The sequence below is a fragment of the Vipera ursinii genome, assembly GCF_947247035.1.
Source record: "Vipera ursinii genome assembly, chromosome: Z".
NCBI lineage: Eukaryota > Metazoa > Chordata > Lepidosauria > Squamata > Viperidae > Vipera > Vipera ursinii.
This window is the reverse complement of record NC_139517.1, coordinates 11,879,225-11,902,621: the sequence shown is the minus strand read 5'-3', so window position 1 is coordinate 11,902,621 and position 23,397 is coordinate 11,879,225. Positions and strand designations below refer to the sequence as shown.

General features: G+C 45.4%; 1 protein-coding gene across 2 annotated transcripts in view; it reads right to left on the bottom strand.

Annotated features, from left to right (window-relative positions):
* The window catches only part of ORAI3 (ORAI calcium release-activated calcium modulator 3), a gene marked incomplete at its 3' end in the record, with an annotated part of 23,957 nt that continues 560 nt past the window's right edge, over positions 1-23,397 (bottom strand). The window contains exons 2-3 of one of the 2 annotated variants that reach the window (XM_083379151.1): positions 1,827-2,461; positions 1-115 (exon numbers count right to left, since the gene is read on the bottom strand). In XM_083379151.1, the coding sequence (XP_083235277.1) occupies positions 1,892-2,461 (570 nt within the window). Of the gene's footprint in view, positions 116-1,826; positions 2,462-2,724; positions 3,338-23,397 lie in introns of those variants that run through there. The other variant, XM_083379152.1, reaches the window with a different exon arrangement.

Sequence of the window (23,397 nt, the reverse complement as noted above, 5' to 3'; positions counted from 1 at the left end):
TGTGATATCTCACTCTCTTACTACAGGCATAGCCTTCTAGAACGTGTCATTTCCTAGTTGTCTTCAACTGCAGCTCTCAGCATCTTCAGCCGTGAGATAAGAAGCTGGTCCACATCTATGCAGGGCAGGCAGTTGAGGAAGATGGAGGATAAGATATCAGCCTGGTTTTAACGTTTCGGGAGCTCTCCCAATCATGGTCCGACATCAAATCAGGTAGTTTTGTTCTTGAAATAAAAACACAAGAGGCAAGCAAACCCCTGTCCTTACCTCCCCCAAATTCCTAAACTCGACTTGGATTTAACTTCTACCACACCCCAATAGTCTGCTTCCTTCTTTGAAAAACAAACAAACAAACAAACCCCAAGCAACGAAGCCATCTCCCAGTGGAGCCATGCAGTCTGTTCCCCCCAGATACTGTGTGACTTTGTCTCTATAAATAGGGATCTCTGGGGAGGGTCAGGCAATGTATGACTGGGGGCAAAGCACATATATGGGGATAATATGCATGTCCCAGGAATTCCTGAGTCCGAAGTCCAACTTTCTGTACTGACCCCCAACTCTGACAATGATCCAAAACTGATGCCAAGTTTCCATCGATATAAGCAAACAAGCATCTGAGGAATGGTGCAGAGTGCATGCAAAAGACTGGCTAGAGCACGCCTTTCTCCATCTTCGCACCTTCCAGATGTGCTAGCTAGATCAAACGCTCTGCCAGGGACTGTGGGATTTAAGGGGTCCCAAGAAGGGGGAAAGGGACCAGCTGGAAAAACTGGATTTACAATGCCGAATCAAAGTTGCAAGTACTTCCTCCAGGGGTAGGCAACCTTGGCTCTTTTATAACTCATGGACTTCATCTCCCAGAATTCCTGAGCCAACCAGTTGAGGAATACCTGTACTAAAAAAAAAAACCAATCAAAGATGCTTTGAGGAGAAAAATAACAGAAGAGGCTGTTGCGTTCTAGCTAGGCCTGTTCTTTCAGAGCGGAAACCGGTAGGATAAATGGCAACACATTCAACTTCTAGCACTCTAAAGCATGGTTCTTCAAACTTGGCCCTTTTATTACTTCCTCAGCAAAGGTGGCTGAGGAATTCTGGGAGTTGAAGTCCATGAGTCATAAAAGAGCCAAGGTTGCCTACCCCTGTCCGAGCCCATCAAATTGATCGGAAGGTTTGGTATCGGATGTTTTCAGATTAATTGTAAAACGAGCAGCGAGGGGAACTGCACAGCGAAAGTTGAAGAGGAGATCAGTTTCAGAAAACCTAGGCCACGAAGTTAGGCCCCTTTCTTGGGACACAGCGGTTTTAACACCTGCTCAAAAGTCAGCCCACCCAATCTTGGTTGGTGAACTCTTACCATTCCAGATGCAGAGATGGGAAGAGAAGCAAATGGCAAAACGAATGGACTGCATTAACCTTTTCAAACCCACCCATTTTGAAATATCAGAAATAACCAAAGACCCTTTGATTGTCTTCTCCAGTTCAGCAGAAAAACAAAGTTGAAATCTTAAAAAAGAGTCCCACCAAAGCTGTTCTTTTTCCCAACAACTGCCTACTGTAAACATTTTACCGTCCGATCAAAAAATCCACCAAATGGAGACGTTCCGCAGGGAAGGATCCCTAGATTCACACCCCCTGCTTTTCAGGAGCAGCCCATTTCAACAACTTGTCCGGGGCTTGAAAATTTTCTCTTAGGAAATGCAAACAAACGGGTCATTGGACGTTGGGAGACTGTGGAGTGACATCAACATCACACAGCTTTGGGGTTAAATTCCAACAGGGGCAGTTACTTAACAGTTTTTCCGTCCAGACAAAAAACACAAGGATACGAGTGACGACGGGCCCTCTCTCTCTAAAAGTTCACGTCAGCTGCAGTTCAAGTGAGGCTGCCAATTCACACCACTTGCAGCGCCGTGGCTTCTCCGTCCAACTGATATTTGATCTGGTTCAGTTCTTCCAGCTCTTGCTGGTGCCGATCAGTTTTGTGCCCCACCAAGGAGCGGTAGAAATGCAAAGCAAAGATGATGAACACGATGCCGACGGGAACCATAATCACCGTGGAGGCCATTGCAGCGTTCCAGCCAGAGCTGTCTGCGGAGGCCGTGGTGTTCCCATCCTGGAGCTGTTCTGGAGAGCAGCACTTTCTGCTGGTCCCCATGTTGCCGACAGGCATAAACTTGACCCAGCAGATCAACACCACTTCAGTAAGGAAAAGGAAGATCCCCAAAGCCGTGGAGAAGCCCCAGGCCAGCTCAATGTAGTGATGCATGCGTTCATGGGGGGACTCGTTGACCGAGTTGAGGTTGTGGATGTTACTAACGGCTTCGATGTTGGGCAAGATGCAAGTGCTGACCATAAGGGCAAAGAGATGGACGGCCACCAGCACCGTTGTGCAGGCACTGAAGGCCACCAGCAGCTCCCAAGGATAGTCGTAGTCTTCCAGTTGTACCTCCACCATGGCTACCTGCAGAAGGACAGATGGTTGTAACTTAAAAGAGAATAACTGATGGAGGTCGTTCAGTGAACCTCCTGGCTCAGTGCAAATGTGAGACCAGCTTTTAATTTTTTAAGATAAGACAACCTTTATTGTCATTTTTTTTTACTGTGGGCACGCTGGCACACATTGAAAATGAAATTCTGTTGCGCACTCTCAAAAAGTGTACACATATGTAACACACACATATAAACATGCTATATACATATGTATGTATATACCTAAACCCTTACCTATAAATACATATACGCAGGGCTTTTTTTTCCTCGTAGAACGCTCAGAACTGAGTTCCGGCATCTTTTTTGGATGGAACCTTGTAGGGTAGGCAAGGTGGGTTGTATGACATGTGTGAGTTCCGGCACCTTTTTCTTTTACAAAAAAAAAGCACTGCATATACGTATTAATCACTGTCCATCCATCTTGAATACATAGCGGAAAGAGGAAGCTTGAGAGTATGGCACAAAACTGTAACTGAATCTGGATGTTCTGCTTCAAATACCACGGAGCCTCCTCCTCCCAGAAGGTAACAAGGAAAAACAGGTTGTGAAGAAGGTGTGTAGTGGCCCAGACAATCTTACAGACCCTACTTGAGCAACGTTTATATGCCATGTCCTGGATGGAAGGGAGGGAACTGCCAATGATCTTTTCTGCCATCTTCACCTTATTTTTTTTTTGGGGGGGGGCTGCAAAAGTCAACTTCCTTTTAAAAGGTTCCTCTCTAGTTTTTACTAATCTTAGTTCAACAGAGCAAAATGTGGTTAACAGCAAAAAAGAGACCTTTTTACTAGTGTTCAAACCAGCAGTTTACTGGGAAGTAAACCAATGAGGTTGCAGCCCATCACCAATTCTTCCTTCCGCTGTGCCTCCAGATGTTTTTCCTTACCCAAACTACTTCTGAGCTAATTCGAGGCAGTGGGTAAGGCAGTGTTTTTTTCAATTTGGCAACTTTAAGATGTCTGGACTTCAACTCCCAGAATTTCTCAACCAGCCATATTGGTTGGGGACTTCTGGGAGTTGAGGCCCACACGTCTTAACGATGACAAGTGGAGAAATACTGGGTTAAAGCATCAGGCTAGAATCCAAGAGAGCAGGAATTCTAATCCTACCATGGGCATGAAGCCAGCAGAATGGCCTGGGGCCAGCCACTTTGTCTCAACCTCAGGAAGAAGGTAAGGGTAAACCCACTTCTGAAATCTTGTCAAGAAAACTGCAGGGACTAGTTCAGGAAGTTGCCAGAAGTTTAGGAAGTTGCCACCAATCTGAATGCATCATAAAAACCAAGCAAGCAAAACAAGCTACCTGCTTTTGCCTGGGGGCAATGAGGCTGGATGGCTGGTTCTGCAAAAAGCACCAAAAAGGCAGGGCTAGAAGAATCAAAAGTTGGAATTAAGATTGCCGGGAGAAATATCAACAACCTAAGATATGCAGATGATGCCACTCTAATGGCAGAAAGTGAAGAAGAACTAAAGAGCCTCTTGTTGCGGGTGAAGAAGGAGAGTGCAAAACTTGGGTTGGAACTTAACATTAAGAAAACCAAGAGCATGGCATCCGGCCCTCTCAACTCCTGGCAAATAGATGGGGAAGAAATGGACGTAGTGACAGATTTTATTTTCCTGGGCTCCAAGATCACTGCAGAAGGGAACTGTAGCCAAGCAATTAAAAGACGCTTGCTCCTGGGGAGGAAAGCCATGACAAATCTAGACAGCACACTAAAAGGCAGAGAAATCACCCTGGCAGCAAAAGTGTGTATAGTCAAGGCCATGGTTTTCCCAGTTGCAATGTATGGATGTGAAAGTTGGACCATAAGAAAGGCCGAGCGCCAAAGAATGGAGGCCTTTGAACTATGGGGCTGGAGAAGACTCCTGCGAGTCCCCTGGACTGCAAGGTGATCAAACCGGTCAGTCCTAGAGGAGATCAACCCTGACTGCTCTTTAGAAGGCCAGATCCTGAAGCTGAAACTCAAATGCTTTGGCCACCTAATGAAAAGGAAGGACTCAGTGGAGAAGAGCCTAATGCTGGGAAAGGCTGAGGGCAAGAGAAGAAGGGGACGACAGAGAATGAGGAGGCTGGATGGAGTCACTGAAGCAGTAGGCGTGAGCTTAAATGGACTCCAGAAGATGGTAGAGGACAGGAAGGCCCGGAGGAACATTGTCCATGGGGTCGCGATGGGTCAGACACGACTTTGCAGCTAACAACAACAACAACAACCAGCTCTACTCGCCGCCCCCCCCCCCCCCATTTTTAGTTCCATGAATGCAGGATGATCACTGGTCGTGCTTGGAGATCTTGAATCAAGGAAATAACCAAAATTGGTGCTTTGCTTCGTGGCATGCTACTTCCCTTTCTTCATGCATCTTTTTTTTAAAAAAAACAACCTCATAATAATACCAGGTGGCTCAGGAAGCTTTGTTGTAAACACAGCACAGTTTGCCTAACTTTTATTTTATTTATTTTCTAAACCCACCCTGCTTTGAACTCAGGAGGAACCACAGGAGCAAAGTTATTCTAACCTTGTTTGCTCAGAAATAATTCACTGGGAGATGAAAAAGTCCTGCTCCCTAGTTGGTCTGTTTGGAATGGTAGCTTCCAGTTCCTTTCAGAGAGAGATACATGGGTTTTGTAATGTTTTTTTAAAAAAAACTATTAAAAGAAAAATGAAAAACACAGCAAGAGTTGTGGGAAAATGTATTTCAAACCAGCGCAGCCAGCTACACTCACATTGGTTTTCAAAGAAGCAATTTATGCTCCCATGTCCAGTTAAAATCTAAATCAGCCTTAACAACTTTTAACCTTAACAATTTTATGTTGGGTGGACATCAGCTGCCAGAAGTACCCAGCCAAGATGACTGATTGCAGAATTTTGGGAGGTGAAGTCCACACAACTTAAAAGTTGCCAAGTTTGAGGAACACTGATCTAATGGTTTCTTGGACATCTATCTATCTATCTATCTATCTATCTATCTATCTATCTATCTATCTATCTATCTATCTACCTACCCATCCATCCATCCATCCATCCATCCATCCATCCATCCATCCATCCATCCATCCATCCTGGTCTGATAGCCATCTCAAGCTAGCCTGGGACAAAAGCTTAAGTTCAACTCATCTGAACAGTCCATTTATTTAGGTGACCACATAAGCCTCTCTCTCTCTGCTTCTCTCTCTTTCTCCTTCTCTCTCTCTCAAAACCACATCTATACATGAAGTCCTCAATGGGGGCAGTTACAATTTGCTTAGTGACTGTTCAGAATTGCAACGGCACTGGGCAAAGTAACTTATGAACATTTTTCACACTTACCACCATTGCAGCATCCCCACGATCACGTGATCAAAACTCAGACGCCTAGCAACTGACTCATATTTATGACAGTTGCAGTATCCCGGGGTCATGTGAGATCATCTTTTGTGACCACCTCTTAAGCAAAGTCAATGGGGAAGTCCGATTCACTTAACAACTGAGTTTCTAACTTAACAGCTGCAGTGATTCACTTAACAACTCTGGCAAGAAAAGTCGTAAAATGGGGCAAAACTCACTTAAACGACTCACTGAACAACAGAAATGTTGGGCTCAATTCTGATCATGAGTCGAGGACTCCCTGTATTAGTCCGGCACTCAGCTATCGGCCCTCAGTTGTGCCCTTGCTGCAGGTGGAATGACTGAGGCCCAGCCAAGTTTGATCAAAACCTGCCGTTTTTAAGCTTCCTGGGGCTGCTTAGAGGATGATTCCAATTCTCTATGAGTTGACCACAGCCTGGGACGTGATGCAGAACAACAGTAAATAAATCTCAGTCGGCTGTGTTGCAGTTCCACCACCCCTGCGGGGGATCTCGTTGCAGAGGGAGGAAACTGTGTGCAATTTTTGTCGTGGTGCTTGCCTCTGCAGCCAAGTATGAGCCGCCGTGCCTCTTTAAAGCTATTAATCCCCAACTTGGCACTTGAATGTGCTGCTTGAAGAAAAAGGGAGGGGGAGGGCAGCGTCCCATATTCTGGGCTAACTAGCTATAATAGCTCCAGCTTTGGCTTAAGTTCCAGTTCCTTCCCCAGATAATTCGGGGAGGGGGAGCGAGGAGGGAGAGGGAAGAGGAGGCTGGCTTTAAGCCCCAACAAAATGGCTCCCTCCCCCCCCCCCCTCTGATCAACCCCTTCTGGCAGAGAAGTAAACAGGAGTTTATAAAATTCTTGAAAAGGGGGAACCTCTCCCGACTTGCAAAAGGAGGTCTCTCTCCAAACACTTTCGGTGGGTCTCCCAACAAGAAGGGGGTTAATATGTCCCAGGAAAGTGTCCAACTGGAAGCCATGAATCAAGTTACTGGGCGGGGGGGGGGGGGGGGGAAGAGAGGCAAGAGATGAGCAGTTTATTTTCCAAAAGTGGGCCACAGTTAAATGGAGTGGTGACAGCTGGTTGGCCAAAAGTCTGACAAGGAAACACGTGCTGCCTGGGGGATAAATAAGAAGACCTGAAGCAGAAAGTAGAGGACATCCAGCCCTAGATTTTTATTGCGCCCTTCCCCCAAATCCTAGCATTTTAAAAAAAGGGGGGAGGCTGTGCCTCTGAACCCCAATTCGGGTGTCCCTTCTCTTGTACTTCCTGCTTTGGAAGAGAAAGGAGGAGCCAAAGAGAAGGATTTCCCCATTTAGGAAATGCACAGACTTAAACCTTGGGTGAAAGCATAGGCAGTCCTCTACTTACAACAGTTCATTTAGCGACCGTTCAAAGTTACAAGGGCACTGGGAAAAGTGACTTACGACCGTTTTTCAGAGTTACAACAACCTTTGCGGCCTCCCCCCGGGTCACGTGAACGGAATCCAGATGCTTGCCAAATGGTTCATTCTTATGACCGTTGCTGTATCCCAAGGTCATGGGATAATCACCTTCTGCGGCCTTCTGACAAGCAACGTCAGTGGGGAAAGCCAGATTCACTTAACAACCAGGTTACAAACTTATCAACTGCAGCCACTCACTTAACAACTGTGGCAAGAAAGGTTGTTAAAACTGGGCAAAAATTCGCTTAACAACGGCCTCGCCTTTCCCTGTGAGCCTGGAAACTTTGAAATACTGGGTATCTGAACTTATGCAAAGGCTCGTGAAGAACTTCTTTCTCTAACACTAGACCAGGGGTGTCTTCCAACTTGGCCCTTTTATGACTTGTGGACTTCAACTCCCAGAATTCCTCAGCCAGGCACGCTGGCTGAGGAATTCTGGGAGTTGAAGTCCACAAGTCATAAAAGGGCCAAGTTGGAAGACCCCTGCACTAGACCAGCGTTTCTCAACCTGAACTACCTAAGTTGTGTGGACTTCAACTCCCAGAATTCATGCTGGATGGGGAATTCTGGAAGTTGAAGTCCGCACATCTTCAAGTGGCTCAGGTTTGAAAAATGCTACACTAGATTTTCTTCTAGGAATTTGGAAGCCTGGCCTTTGGGCTGCCTATCATTTTTAGGTAAAAGCCAGGTGACAACCTCATCGATAGGTTGTCCTTTAGCTTCATCAAGTTTATTAAGATGTTCCATTCTGAGAGCAATGGGGTGAAAAAATGCAATTCAGATCCCAGAGGGACTTCGACAAACACTCCAATTTTGGCTCCTACAAACCCTGACAGGCCTCCTGCCAGGAGACGCCTCAGTTCCCAGAACTGCTTCGTATTTCCCTCATTTCTATTTTTTTTTTGCAGCTGCTTTTAAAGATACAGTCCAATGAAGGAGAATATTTGTAGCTCAGGGGGTACCTCGGTTAGGTAACTCTAGCACTGATCACGTTACCTAGTTAGGGCAGGGATCTTCAAACTCGGCCCTTTTATGACTTGTGGACTCCAACTCCCAGAATTCCTCAGCCAGCTGGAGTTGAAGGCCACAAGTTATAAAAGGGCCGAGTTTGAAGACCCCTGAGTTAGGATAATGAAATGTCTGCAAGAAAACAAGCAAGCTCAGAGAGCACCAAGCAGCCCTATTCTCTGAAACCCACCACACAGCAAGTTTTTCTAATCCAATCCCAGGTGAAGCTGCCTTGTTAAAAAGCACCGGTGGCCCTCCGCTTATCGCCCCAAATGAACCCAAAATGCCTGTTGCTAAAGGAGACAGTTGTTGTGAGTTTTGTCCCATTTGGCAGACCTCAGCTGTTAAGCGAATCACTGCAGCTTTTGAGTTAGCAACAGGGTTGTTAAGTGAATCTGGCTTCCCCCCCATTGATTTTGCTTGTCTGAGGGATTGCAAAAGCTGATCTCATGACCCCCCAGGGACGCTGCAACAGTCATAAATATGAACTAACTGGCAAGCCTCTGAATTTTGGTCATGTGACCATGGGGGAATGCTGCAAAGATCGTAAGTGTGGAATAAAGTCATAAGTCACTTCTTTCAATGCCGTTGTAACTTTGAATGGTCACTGAACCAATGTTATAAGTCAAGGACTATACATAGATCACCATGTACAATCCCATCTCACTCCTAAGCATTTTGGCACACTTCCAGGTGTGTGACACCTGCTGAGAAATAGTGTTTCTGAAGAAAGGACTAGGGGTGGCATGATAGCAGTGTTTCATTATCTAGGGGGCTGCCACCAAGAAGAGAGAGTCAGTCAAGCTATTCTCCAGAACACCTGAGGGCAGGACAAGAAGCCATGGATGGAAAGCAACTTAGAACTAAGGAGAAATTTTCTGACAGTGAGAAGAATAGAATAGAATAGAATAGAATAGAATAGAATAGAATAGAATAGAATAGAATAGAATAGAATAGAATAGAATAGAATAGAATAGAATAGAATAGAATAGAATAGAAAAGAATAGAATAGAATAGAATAGAATTAGAATAGAATTAGAATAGAATTAATAGAATAGAATAGAATAGAATAGAATAGAATAGAATAGAATAGAATAGAATAGAATAGAATAGAATAGAATAGAATCTGGAAGGGACCTTAGAGGTCTTCTAGTCCAGCCCCCTGCTCAAGCAGGAGAACCTGTCCTAAATTATCTCAGACAAGTGACTCTCCAGTCCCTTCTTTAAAGCCTCCAGTGATGGAGCTCCCGCGATATCTGAAGGCAAGCTGTTCCACTGGTTAATTGTCCTCACTGTTAGGAAGTTTTTCCTTAATTCCAGGTTGCTTCTCTCTTTGCTCAGTTTCCAACCATTGTTTCTTGTCCTGCCCTCTGGTGCTTTAGAGAATAGTTTGAGGCCCTCTTCTTTGTGGCAGCCCCTCAAATACTGGAAAACTGCTGTCATGTCCCCCCTATTTCTTCTTTACTTTTAGACTAGCCAAACCCAAGTCCTGCAGCCATTCTTCATATGTTTTAGTCTCCAGGCCTTTGATCATTTTAGTTGCTCTTCTCTGAACAATTAATCAGTGGAACAGCTTGTTTCCAGCAGTTGTGGATGCTCCGACACTGGAGGTTTTTAAGAAGAGATTAGACAACCATTTGTCTGAAATGTATAGGGTTTCCTGCCTGAGCAGTGGATTGGACTAGAACAGGGGTGTCCGGTTGAGCTCCGGACGGCGCCCGATCTGCGCTCCTTTCGCCGCGATCTGAAAACATACTTGTTTGAGCAAGCCGGCCTGGCATGAGGGGGATTGGTGGGGTTTTTTATCATTTTTATTGGGTTTTTATTATGTATTAACTGTATTTTAATCGGGCATGTATTTAATTATCTTTTAATTTTTGTACATTTCTGTGTTTTATTCTTGCCCTGTACACCGCCCTGAGTCCTCAGGGAGAAGGGTGGTATAGAAATATTAATAAATTAAATTAAAATTAAATTAAACTCATTTTCATTGAGGGCCGCATCAGCACTGTGGTTGCTCTCAGGGGGCCGGGTGGGTATGGTCTGGGTGGGCGTGGCCTACTGGGTGGGCGTGGCTAGAGTGTGTATGGCCTACTGGGTGGGTGTGGCCAGCTCTACATCGTTGGCATCAAGGGTGCCTATGGGGGCCTGGGCAGGAGTGGGACAGATCTGGGGGTCTCTGGCAGAAGGAGGGTCTCTGGGCCAGGGCCAAGGCAGTGGGGGCCGTTCCCTCACTGTTTCCAGGATGGCTTCGCGGGCCACATGAAACCACTTCGCGGGCCGCATCTGGCCCCCGGGCCTTGTGTTTGACATGTCTGGACTAGAAGATCTCCAAGGTCCCTTCCAGCTCTTGTTATTTTGATTGTACCAGAAGATTTATTTTTATTTTATTTATTTTATTTTAATTCCATTTATATCCCGCCCTTCTCCGAAGACTCAGGGCGGCTTACAAACTTAGCAGATATCATTTCTTCAAATTAAGTCCTGCAGGCTAACCTAATTTCAAAGTCTACAGGGGCTGGTTCCTCTTTGTAGGTTGGGTGAGAAATTTCTCTCCACATGCTCAGAGGTGCTCTGCTTCTGTAGGATTTCCGCTCTTCATCTGTCCTAAACTCTGACGCAGGATTCTGATCAACAACAGAGTAGACTAACAACAACTCACTATCTTGTTGCTGGTTTCTCTAAACCAGTGTTTCTCAGCCATAGCAACTTTAAGAGATCTGGACTTCAACTCCCAGAATTCCTCAGGCAGGACGCATGCTGCCTGGGGAATTCTGGGAGTTGAAATCCACATATCTTAAAGTTGCCAAGACTGAGAAACACTGCTTAAAAATATACAAATTGAAGCTCAGGCAGAGAAACCGCTACAGTTTGCTTGAACCAAAGTGAAAACAGAATTTACAGCATTTTTCCCTTCCTTAAAATGCCACTTCCCCCCCAATTAAATGATTTTCTTTGGGGAGAAAAAAACATACACATACTTCCAAAACAGAAATTGTTGATTCTGGAACAAGCCTTGCAACCGGTTCAACACTCAGATGCCTGAGTGCTTTGGTTTCAAACAAGTAAGATCACACAGCTTTGACCTTAGGATCTGGCAAGGTACAGGGCAAGGCTTCCAAAGAGTTGTTTGATTCCAACCTCCCTGCAAGAAATTATGGGTGGCATCCAATGGCCCACCCACATTCTGCAATCTCAAACATCAACCAAGTGGGATACTTTATGCTAGGCTGAGAATGTCAACCTCCAGGTCACTCAGCTGCGCTCGGATTTGGAGTCGTTTCAAAGTTCACAGCTGGTTATAAGATGGGCGGCTATATAAATATTTTAAATAAATGCATACATAAATAAATAAAGTTGATCAGCAATCCAACTAGCCAGATTTCTCAGGCTTTTAGCTTTCTCCGATGGGAATGACCTCTGGATGTGCAGACTTCGATTCCCAGAATTCCCCCATTAGCAGGGCTATTCCTAAGAATTCTGGGAGGTGAAGTCCCCATATCTGGAGGGCACGAAAACTGGGGAAAGACTGCTCTACCTGCTATCCCTTACTGTCTCAGATGAAAATACAGCAATGTGTATTAAAAAGTAATCTGATGAAGCTACACTATACAAGTGAAAGAAAATAGGTTAGGTACAAGGCTCTTCAGAAGCAGAACATTATTTTACATATACATACATACATACGTATACATACACATACACATATATACACACATACAGTCCATGAGTTACAACCATTCATTTAATGACCTTTTGAAGTTACAGCAGCACTCCAAAAAAAAAATGGCTTATGAGTGGTCCTCGCAGTATGCAGCCTCCCCATGCCATGTTCAAAATTCTGGCATTCAGCAGGTATTTACAAGGGTTGCAGAGTCCCAGATTTTGTATAACAACCCCGTGCTTCACAACTGCAGTGATTTGCTTAACGGCCATGGCAAAAGGTCGTAAAATTGGCTAAGAAGTAAAGGTAAAGGTTCCCCCGCACATGCGTGCTAGTCGTTTGCGAATCTAGGGGCCGGTGCTCATCTCCGTTTCAAAGCCGAAGAGCCAGTGCTTGTCCGAGGATGTCTCCGTGGTCATGTGGCCGGCATGACTAGACGCCAAAGGCGCACGGAATGCTGTTACCTTCCCACTGTAGTGGTCCCTATTTTTCTACTTGCATTTTTACGTGCTTTCGAACTGCTAGGTTGGCAGAAGCTGGGACGAGTAACGGGCGCTCACTCTGCTACGCGGCACTCAGGATTCGACCCGCCAAACTGCCGACCATCTGATCGACAAGCTCAGCGTCCTAAACCACTGAGCCACCGCGTCCCTATAAAATTGGGTGCAACTCAAATTCTGGTCCCGACTGTGATAGTCAAGGTAGTCAACAGGTAGTCGAGGGTAATGAAACTTCAGCCTCATACCTGTAGTCCCCCAGCTGATTTTGCGCCTAAAAGAGGGCGGCTGGGTTGTTTAAGAACGGCAGCCGAAATCCATTGGAAGAGCGTCAGATCCAGGGGGGAGCTGTCCTAGGAAACAATATTCCAAATCCAGAGCACAGAGAGAAAAGGCTGAGCCCGCCCCCCCCCAATTGATGGGAGAAAGCGAGGTGACTGCATATAATGTGCAGGGGTTAATGCGCAATCTCGTCTTGCTAGCAAGATGGGGAGATTAAGAGATTGGTCAATGAAGATTCTCAGTCACCCGGTTTGAGTGGTCTGGAAGTTGAGTCATGGCTACTGTACTGGGCTTCTTTTCTTGTGGGTTCAGAAGCGTTTGCTGCCTATCCAAGTAGCTTCTTCAGCCTGAGCAAGTTGGTTAGGCGGACCCCATAGATCGCCTCCAGGGTAAGAAATGAAACCTCCCTGGAGGACATGTAGGGGTGGGACTCACCTAACCAGCTTGCTCAGGCTGAAGAAGTTACCTGGATAAGCAGCAAAAGGTTTTGAACCAACAGTCCCGCTGCGGTGACTCAGCTTCCAGATAAAACGAGAGGTTTTTAGCAACCCAACGTTGCTCCTACGGCCAAGGATGGGTGGCGCTCTTTCCAAGAAAAACAAGCTAAACCTAATCCAAATTTGATGGGTGAGAATATGGTGGTGGTGGGTGGAGCCCAAGATTATAAGAGGAGAAGCAAATACAAGGTCATCAAATTCAGGAAGCAAATAATCGATTGGGTGGTCCGTGCAACACCCAGCAGTGAAAGTCCAGACTCGGATACCGGCAAAGGGAAGAAGACGAGGCATCAAAGATTTCATCAGCAAGACTGTTTCTGTTTCCATGGCCTCCTAGGAAGACCATCACAGCAAGCAGAAAGACCAACCTCATGCCCTCCCACCAGCCGAAGGTGTGGCTGCAAGAGACTTTTCTTCACCTTTCCTGTAGATCTGAAGAAAAAAGGACACACACCCCCCCACACACACACCTCAATATAACAGCAAGAGAAATAAAACATGCTGTGTTGGCTGGGGTGTGAATAACTTTTCAAAGCCACCTTTGATCTAGGGATTATTTGGAGACTGAGGGGGAAGGAAGGTAACAGCACTTTCCCCCCACCCCCACCCCCTCTTCAATGCAACCATGTCCATTTTTCAGAGATTCCCTGGACAAAATCCCTGCGGTTTTCTTGGCAAGGTTTTTCAGAAGTGGTTTGCTATTGCATCAAGTTCCCTTCGTCCAGTGCGCTCGCAGAGGGAGGGTCTTCTCAGGGTGCCGCCGATAAAAGATTGCCGGCGGATAACACCCAGGGAGAGGGCCTTTTCTGTGGGTGCGCCTGCCCTCTGGAACCAGCTGCCCGTGGAGCTCAGAACTGCCCCTGACCTACGTTCATTCCGCCGAGACCTGAAGACTTGGCTCTTTGAGCTCTCTGACCCAGGCTGAGAATTTTAACCGGGGTTTTATTTTCAGGGATAATTTAATATTTTATTTATCTTTTAACTTGTATTTTGTATTGGTATGATTTTAAAATGCCCTGTAAACCGCCCTGAGTCCTCCGGGAAAGGGCGGTATATAGATCTAATAAAATAAAATAAATAAATATTGCCTCCTTCCTGGGGTTGAGAGAAAGCGATTGGCCCAAGGTCACCTACCTGGCTTAAGGTGGGACTAGAACTCATGTCCTGGTTTTTAGCCCGATGATTTAATCACTAGACAAACCAGCACATTACCTTTGACCATATATGGAGCGTAACTGCCTCTGAACACACAAGGAACACTAATTCCCTTCTGATTCAACATAAATTCTCTTCCTTGGGATTGTCTCATTCCAAAGCCTCTTTGCATTTAAAAATAAAACATAGCCATGCTCATGTTTTTGCCAGCAATGAGGTATTTTCTGTTCCAGCAGGATCGATAAATTAAATCTGTCCAGCTGCCCATACAGTTCTCTGGTAGATTTATTTATTTTATTTTAATTCCATTTATATCCCGCCCTTCTCCGAAGACATCAAGAGAAACTGCCCAACTGTGGGGAAAATAAAACTATTTTACCCCAAAGAGCTTACGTAATTAATTAATTGTGGCTCAAATTATGGCTTTTTAACGATCACTGCCAAATTACAGGCATTCTCAATCCTGGGAAGACTGCATAGGGCTCCAAGACCTGGAAGCAAAACTAGAAAATTGGATAAATGTGGATAAAAAAATCAGTTTTATTCCCTTGACATTTTTCACATCTGTGCAAATTCCTTTTCTTCAGTTTTGTCATTGTAATCACCTATTTAGTGGCACCAGGAAAGCAGTTCTCTAACTCCCCACAATTGTGATTTATTTGAATATTTTTAAAGAAAATGACTTTAGATGAGGGGTTTTTTTTCCTCCTGCCTGTTAAAGAAGCTTCTGAATCTTTAGTCAATGTTTTTCAAACTTGGCAACTTTTAAGAAGTGTGGTCTTCAGCTCCCAGAATTCCCCCGCTAGCACTCCACACATATTAAGGTAAAGGTAAAGGTTCCCCCGCACGTGCGTGCCAGTCGTTTCCGACTCTAGGGCCCGGTGCTCATCTCCGTTTCAAAGCCGAAGAGCCAGCGCTTGTCCGAGGACGTCTCTGTGGTCATGTGGCTGGCATGACTAGACGCCAAAGGCACACGGAACGCTGTTACCTTCCCAGCGTAGTGGCCCCTATTTTTCTACTTGCCTTTTTACCTGCTTTCGAACTGCTAGGTTGGCAGAAGCTGGGACGAGTAACAGGCGCTCACTCTGTTACGCGGCACTCGGGATTCGACCCGCCAAACTGCCGACCTTCTGATCGACAAGCTCAGCGTCCTAACCCACTGAGCCACCGCATCCACACATATTAAAGTTGCCCAAATTCTGGTTTAAATAAATAGAAGAGGTATTTGTTGCTACTAAAAAAAAAATTGACAGCAAGTGTTCAGGTAGTTCTCAATTGACGATCACAGTTGAGGCCAAAATTTCTGTTGCTAATGAAACATGTGTTAAGTGAGTTTTGCCTAATTTTATGACTTTTCTTGCCACAGTTAAGTGAATCATTGCAACTGTTAAGTTAGTAACGTGGTTGTTAAGTGAATCTGGCTTCCCCATTGTCTTTGCTCATGAGAAGGTCGCAAAAAGCTCATCACATGACCCCAAGACACTGTAGCCATCATAAATATGAACCAGTTGCCAAGCATTTGAATTTTGATCATGTGACCATGAGGATGCTGCAACGGTCGTTAAGTGTGAAAAACGGTCATAAGTCACTTTTCCCAGTGCCGTTGTAACATTGAACGGTCACTAAATGAACTGTTGTAAGTTGAGGAATACCTGTACTAAAAACAAAAACAATCAAAGATGCTTTGAGAAGAAAAATAACAGAGGAGGCTGTTGCGTTCTAGCTAGGCCTCTTCTTTCAGAGTGGAAACCGGTAGGATAAATGGCAACCCATTCAACTTCTAGCACTCTAAAGCATGGTTCTTCAAACTTGGCCCTTTTATTACTTCCTCAGCAAAGCTGGCTGAGGAATTCTGGGAGTTGAAGTCCACAAGTCATAAAAGGGCCAAGTTTGAAGACCCCTGCTCTAAAGCAACTTTTCTGCCATTTTGGTTCATAATGAATATGGCAGGCGAACCAGGAACCCAAAACCCTGATTCATTTCCTTCATCTGCCATGCAGCTCCGTGACTGATCGCAATCAGACAAGTTGTGTCATTAAACACAGTGCCAAGCTGACTGCCTGGGGCGACAGGTATTAGCAATGGCAGCCTTCCAGCTGTTCTCCTTAAATCTTCAGCCCTTCCTTTCTCCTGGAGCCCAGAGTTCCGCTTAATATTTATGGAGATTTTCAGTCATCCAGGTCACGGATGTCCCAAAGGTGTTTTTTTCAGAAGGCAACTGGATTTTCTTGTTTTTCTTTGAAGTCGGTTTGCCTCAAATCCAAGAAGCTTCTTCGAATGGTGAGGGAGCATGAACGGATTTCCATAAAACACTGCAGACTACAGAAACCATTTGCCCTTCAGTTTGAGAGGCAGACAACACAGACTCATCCCCAACAGTTTGTGCCTGTCTTCAACAGTGAAGAGATACAGGGCAGAAAACATTCTGCAGCCAAGATGGCTCAACACATATTTGCACTACTCAGGTGACCTTGAGGACACAGGTAAACCTCCAAATGGCTTCAGCGACTCTCTAAAAACAGGGGTCTTCAAACTTGGCCCTTTTATGTCTTGTGGACCTCAACTCCCAGAATTCCTCAGCCAGGCACGCTGGCTGAGGAATTCTGGGAGTTGAAGTCCACAAGTCATAAAAGGGCCAAGTTTGAAGACCACTGCTCTAAAAGAATGCAAATGACCAGTTATCTGCAAGGACTATAAATCCTTCCATTCCCCACCATCAAGGTCAGAGCTGAAGAAGCTTCTTTGATGAGAAGCAAAACGTCTTCCAAGAAAAACAAGAAAGTCCAGTTTCCGCCTGAAAAAAGCGTCTTTGGGACAAAACTCTGCTTCACATCAAGCTGTCTTTAGCCTGCTAAATTAGCTTTCTGGGTTTGGGTGTGGCCCCAAATAAGGAAATGTAATGTTGTCAACATATCTAGCCTGGAGAAAGGAAACTTCTTGTTTTTTGCTTCAGGCCGCATCTGTCTTGGTCACCACATTATAAAAAAAGATGTTGAGACTCTGGATAAAGTGCAGACAAGAGCAACAAAGACGATTAAGGGCCTTGAAAACTAAAATATATGAAGAATGGTTGCAGGAATTGGATATAGCTAGTCTAGAGAAAAGGACTTGGCGATATGATAGCAGTTTTCCAATATTTGAGGGGCTGACACAAAGAAGAGGGGGTCAACCTTATTTTCCAAAGCACCTGAGGGCAGGACAAGAAGCAACGGATGGAAACTAATCAAGGAGAGAAGCAACCTGGAATTAAGGGGAAACTTCCTAACAGTGAGAACAAGTAAGCAGTGGAACAGCTTTGCCTTCAAAAGTTGTGGGTGCTTCATCTCTGGAGGTTTTTATCGTAAGAAGAGTCTAGACCAGCATTTCCCAACCTTAGGAACTTGAAGATGCGTGGACTTCAACTCCCAGAATTCCCCAGCCAGCTATGCTGGCTGGGGAATTCTGGGAGTTGAAGTCCACGCATCTTCAAGTTCCTAAGGTTGGGAAACGCTGGTCTAGACAGCCACATGTCTGAAATGGTATAGGGTCTCCTGCTTGAGCAGAGGGCTGGACTAGAAGACCTCCACGGTCCCTTCCAGCTCTATTCTCTGGCCTAGCCCACCTATGGTAATAGGATTGTGGTAAACAAAGGAATGGGTGGAAAACCTTATTGGTGAATCCAAGTCCTCCCAGATGAAAGGAGGGACAAAGGTAAATTAAAATATACTGTACACTGAAATTGTGGCGTGTTCTATGCAGGCCTTAGGCAAAAGGTCCAATGATGTCCATATTTTATTTATTTATTTGTAAAATATATTGGCCGTCCATCTTGCCACACGGTATAACTCTGGATGGCTTACAATCTTAAAAATATAAAAACTATGCAAAACCCAATTGTTGTTGTTAGCTGCAAAGTCGTGTTCGACCCATCGCGACCCCATGGACAACGTTCCTCCAGGCCTTCCTGTCCTCTACCATCTTCTGGAGTCCATTTAAGCTCACGCCTCCTGCTTCAGTGACTCCATCCAGCCACCTCATTCTCTGTCGTCCCCTTCTTCTATTGCCCACCATCTTTCCCAGCATTAGGCTCTTCTCCAGTGAGTCCTTCCTTTTCATTAGGTGGCCAAAGTATTTGAGTTTTAGCTTCAGGATCTGGCCTTCTAAAGAGCAGTCAGGGTTGATCTCCTCTAGGACTGACCGGTTTGATCGCCTTGCAGTCCAAGGGACTCGCAGGAGTCTTCCCCAGCACCATAGTTCAAAGGCTTCAATTCTTTGGCACTCAGCCTTTCTTATGGTCCAATTTTCACTGCCATACATTGCAACTGGGAAGACCATAGCCTTGACTATACGCACTTTTGTTGACAGGGTGATGCCTCTGCTTTTTAGTGTGCTGTCTAGATTTGCCATGGCTTTCCTCCCCAGAAGCAAGTGTCTTTTAATTTCTCGGCTACAGTCCCCATCTGCAGTGATCTTGGAGCCCAGGAAAATAAAATCAGTCACTACGTCCATTTCTTCCCCATCTATTTGCCAGGAATTGAGAGGGCCGGATGCCATGATCTTGGTTTTCTTAATGTTTAGTTTCAACCCAAGTTTTCCACTCTCCTTCTTCACCCGCAATAAGAGGCTCTTTAGTTCTTCTTCACTTTCTGCCATTAGAGTGGTATCATCTGCATATCTTAGGTTGTTGATATTTCTCCCGGCAATCTTAATTCCAACTTTTGATTCCTCTAACCCTGCCCTTCTCATGATGCCACAGATAGCAATCCTGCATGCTCTGAGAAGGCATGGTGCAGTCACCGCTGGAGTGCCAAGACCAGGGGTCTTCAAACTTGGCCCTTTTATGACTTGAGGACTTCAGCTCCCAGAATTCCTCAGCCAGGCACGCTAGCTGAGGAATTCTGGGAGTTGCAGTCCACAAGTCATAAAAGGGCCAAGTTTGAAGACCCCTGGCCAAGACAGTTGGACAGTGGACAGTTGCAGGGGGGAGACTCTCTGTACAGCTAGTCCTCGACTTACAGCCATTCATTTAGTGACCGTTCAAAGTGACAATGACACTGAAAGAGGGACAGGAGCCGTCCTTGCATTTACAACCATAGCAGCATCTTCAGGGTCACGTGACCAAACTCAGGCATTTGGCAATCTGCGTGTATTTAAAAGGGTTGCCGCATCCTGGGTTCATGTGATCGCCACATACAACCATCCCAGCCAGTTTCCGACAGGCAAAATCAATGAGGGGAGCCGGATTCATTTAACAACCGCGTGATTCACTTGACAACTGCAGTGATTCACTTAACAACTGTGGCAAAAGCAGCTGTAAAATTGGGTGCGACTCCACTAATAAGCACCTTGCTTAGCAATGGAAATTCTGGTCCCAATTGCAATCATGAGCTGAGGTCTACCTGCCCGTCCTCAAGAGGCTTTGGGGGCTTACAACATTAGCAGAAGCCTGGCACTCCAGAATTAAACCCCTCCCCCCCCACCCCAGAGTCGAGCAGCAGCGTGCAACCGAAGAGGACAAAAAAAAAAGCTTCAGCAAATTAGCTCTTCCCTTTTTAAAAAGTCTTCTGTGGCAGCACCAAATAAATCAGCTTTTGACTTTCAAGGGTGGGGGAAGGAGCAGGAAAGAGAAGGCAAAATGGCTGGGCCTTCATCGGTAGTGGCACTTAATTTCCCAGTGTCTTTTTGAAGTCACGTTTAACAGCTTTTCTTTTTCTTTTCAAAAAAGTAAGGCCTATTTTAGGGTTTGTAAATACAGCCGGGGGGGGGGGCGGGGAGGGGGAGGGGGGGAGCGTTCTGAAAAGTTGGAAAAAGTAAAAGCCCTTTTCAGCTGCAGTCTTAACCATTAGACCAAACTGATTCTTGTATGGTTTTTATATTGTTTCTTGCATTTCGCCTAGTTTTTAATTATGCCTAGCTGCGCAGAATCATGAATTGGAGAGGGGTAGTCATGTAAGTCGAAATAATAAACAAATTAATATAAAATAAGTCTCCAGAAAGTTTGGGGAGGCATGCCTGGACACCCCTACTTTACAGAGAGACGCAGACTGCGTACATGAAAGTAGCCTTTTTCCCCAATGAAAGGAATAATAAAAGCAGTGCTTTTTTTGTAAAAGAAAAAAGGTGCCGGCACTCACACACGTCATACAACCCGCCTTGCCTACCCTACAAGGTTCCATCCAAAAACGGAACTCCGTTCTGAGCGTTCTACGAGAAAAAAAGCCCTGAATAAAAGTATTATTCAGAAATTCCTAATGAGTCTAAAGGTTGAAGCAGAAGCCAACTGAAGATCAGAAATAATATTTTATCTAAGCATTGACAGGTACAGATACGAAAAGCAGAAGTTACAAATTGTAAGAGGAAATACCAAAACAACATAGGAGATGGACTGTGGTAACAGAAAATCAGATGGTGAAAGATAGGCTATGGACAAAGGGGCTTCCTGGAACATGGGAAGGACAGTGGTTTTATTTATTTATTTATTTATTTATTTATTTATTTATTTATTTATTTATTTATTTATTTATTTATTTATTTATTTATTTATTTATTTATTTAATATACCGTCCTTCTCCCAGAGGATTCAGGGCGGTGTACAGAGCAATAAAGTAAGAATACAATAAAGCAATAAAGTGAGGAAATTTTAAAACCCAAATCCGTCAGGCCAGGCCGGCTTGTTGGAATAGATAAGTTTTTAGATCACGCCGGAAGGAGCGAAGGTCGGGGGCCATCCGGATTTCAGCTGGTAAGCGGTTCCAAAGGATTGGCGCACCCACCGAGAATGCTCTCCCCCTGGGGGTCACCAGCCGGCATTCTCTGACCGGTGGCACCCTGAGGAGGCCCTCTCTGTGGGAGCGCACAGGACGGAGGGATGTTGACGCTGGCAGTAGGTGCTCCCGTAGGTAATCCGGACCCATGCCATGTAGGGCTTTGTATGTCATCACTAGCACCTTGAATTTCACCCGGAAGGCAACTGGAAGCCAGTGCAGCTCACGGAGCAGAGGTGTAATATGGGAGTATTGGGAGACCCCCAAAAGCACTCGTGCAGCTGCACTCTGCACCAGCTGAAGCTTCCGAGTGGTTCTCAAGGGCAGCCCCATGTAAAGAGCGTTGCAGTAGTCAAAAGATGAGAGGTCACAAGTGCATGGGTGACTGTTTTAGGCGGTCTGGAAAGATTATCGGATGATTAGGGAAGGGGTGTTGAGTGCGATAGGGGAGGTGGAATCTGCGTCGGGGGATAGGATATAAAAATGTGTCAAACAGCTCTGTAAGGCGTGGCTGAACTCCTGTGTGTGTTTCAGTCCACCAAGCCTTTGCAAACGCTTCTTTTGAAATAAAACTTTGTTGCTGGAATTCCAAGTGAGTTTGTTTTGTTTTGGATCTTGAGCCAGGTTCCAAACACCAATCAGAATGCTCTTAGTTGTTCTGAACCACAATACCCATCCGTTTGAGCTATCCGTATTGTGGACCATGGGATCTCCACTCCAAAAAGCGGTTGGGAAAAGTTGGGACGGAGCCTGGAAGCTGCAGAGCCAGGTTTTAAGCCAGTGTTAGTCAACCTTAGCCACTTTAAAGGTGTGTGGACTTCAATTCCCAGAATCCCCCAGCCAGCCAGTCTACAGGCTTTAAAGTGGCCGAGGTTGACATGATGTTTTATGGCAGGCATGTCAAACTACCGGCCCGCGGGCCGGATGCATCATACTGAAACCACGCCTACCCCATTGCCAGCAATGGGAAAAAAGTCGCAATACATTGCGTAATGTCACATGATGTCGCGAGTTTGACATGCCTGTTTTATGGCATGGAGACGCCACAAGGCTGTTTGTGAGGGGAGCCACAGGAATTAAAACAGCTCTGAACAGTTTTGCAAAGTTCAGGTCTTGTTCCAGCCATGAAACACCATCTCCAATTTGGCATCCCTTTTGGGAGACGAAAGCATTGATCCAGAGAGATCTGGATGTTCAAGGTTAGCCAGTCTTGGATTGATCTCCTCGGGTCGGATAAAATAATGCACTGACTTCTGAAAAATTAGATGGGGGTCACCAAAGGCATTTAATTAACCCTGGCCTTTGTCTGGAAGTGAAGGAAAGATGTCCTTCCTTTTTCAGAAAATAGGGAATGTGTGAAACAGGAGACTTGCACCTGCATTTTCTACACAGTACTAGCAGCACTGATGGATATTATTATTTTTATTTATTTATTTTTATTTTTATTACATTTATATCCCACCCTTCTCCGAAGACTCAGGGCGGCTTACAAGCTTAGCAGTAGCCTTCATTTTATGTATATGTCTGCTTGTTAGGGCTTTCGGGGGGCCCCCAAGCGGCATTATTACAAAGTCAGCTTATTGCCCCCAACAATCTGGGTCCTCATTTTACCTCCCTCGGAAGGATGGAAGGCTGAGTCAACCTGGAGCCTGGTGGGACTCGAACCTGCACTAATTGCAGGCAGCTGGTGTTACTTAAGGAGGCATTAGCCCACTGCTCCACCAAGGCTCTATCTTTATTATATTATTATTATTATTATTATTATTATTATTATTATTATTATTATTATTATTATTATTATTATTATTATTATTATTATTATTGATGATGATGGAAGGGACCTTGGAGGTCATCTAGTCCAACCCCCTGTTCAGGCAGGAAAGTCCTTGACTTACAACAGTTCATTTAGTGACCGCTGGAAGTTACAACGGCACTGGAAAAAGTGACTTACGACCATTTTTCACCCTTACAACCATCACGGCAGGGTGACATGATCAAAATTCAGAGGCTTGGCAACCGACTCGTATTTATGACGGTTGCAGCGTCCCGGGGGTCATGTGATTTCCCCCTCGGTGACCTTCTGACAAGCCAAGTCAAGGGGGAAATCCAGATTCACTCAACAACCCTGTTCCTCGCGGCGTGATTCGCTTAACAGCCGTGGTCGTAAAATGGGGCCAAACTCCCTTCAGCCACAGAAAGTTTGGGGCTCAGTGTGGTGGCCTTTTTCAATCCGAGGACTCCCTGGATTTCTCCCCCGCCATGTCCCCGCAAGGCCAAGGCAGCGCGGACCAA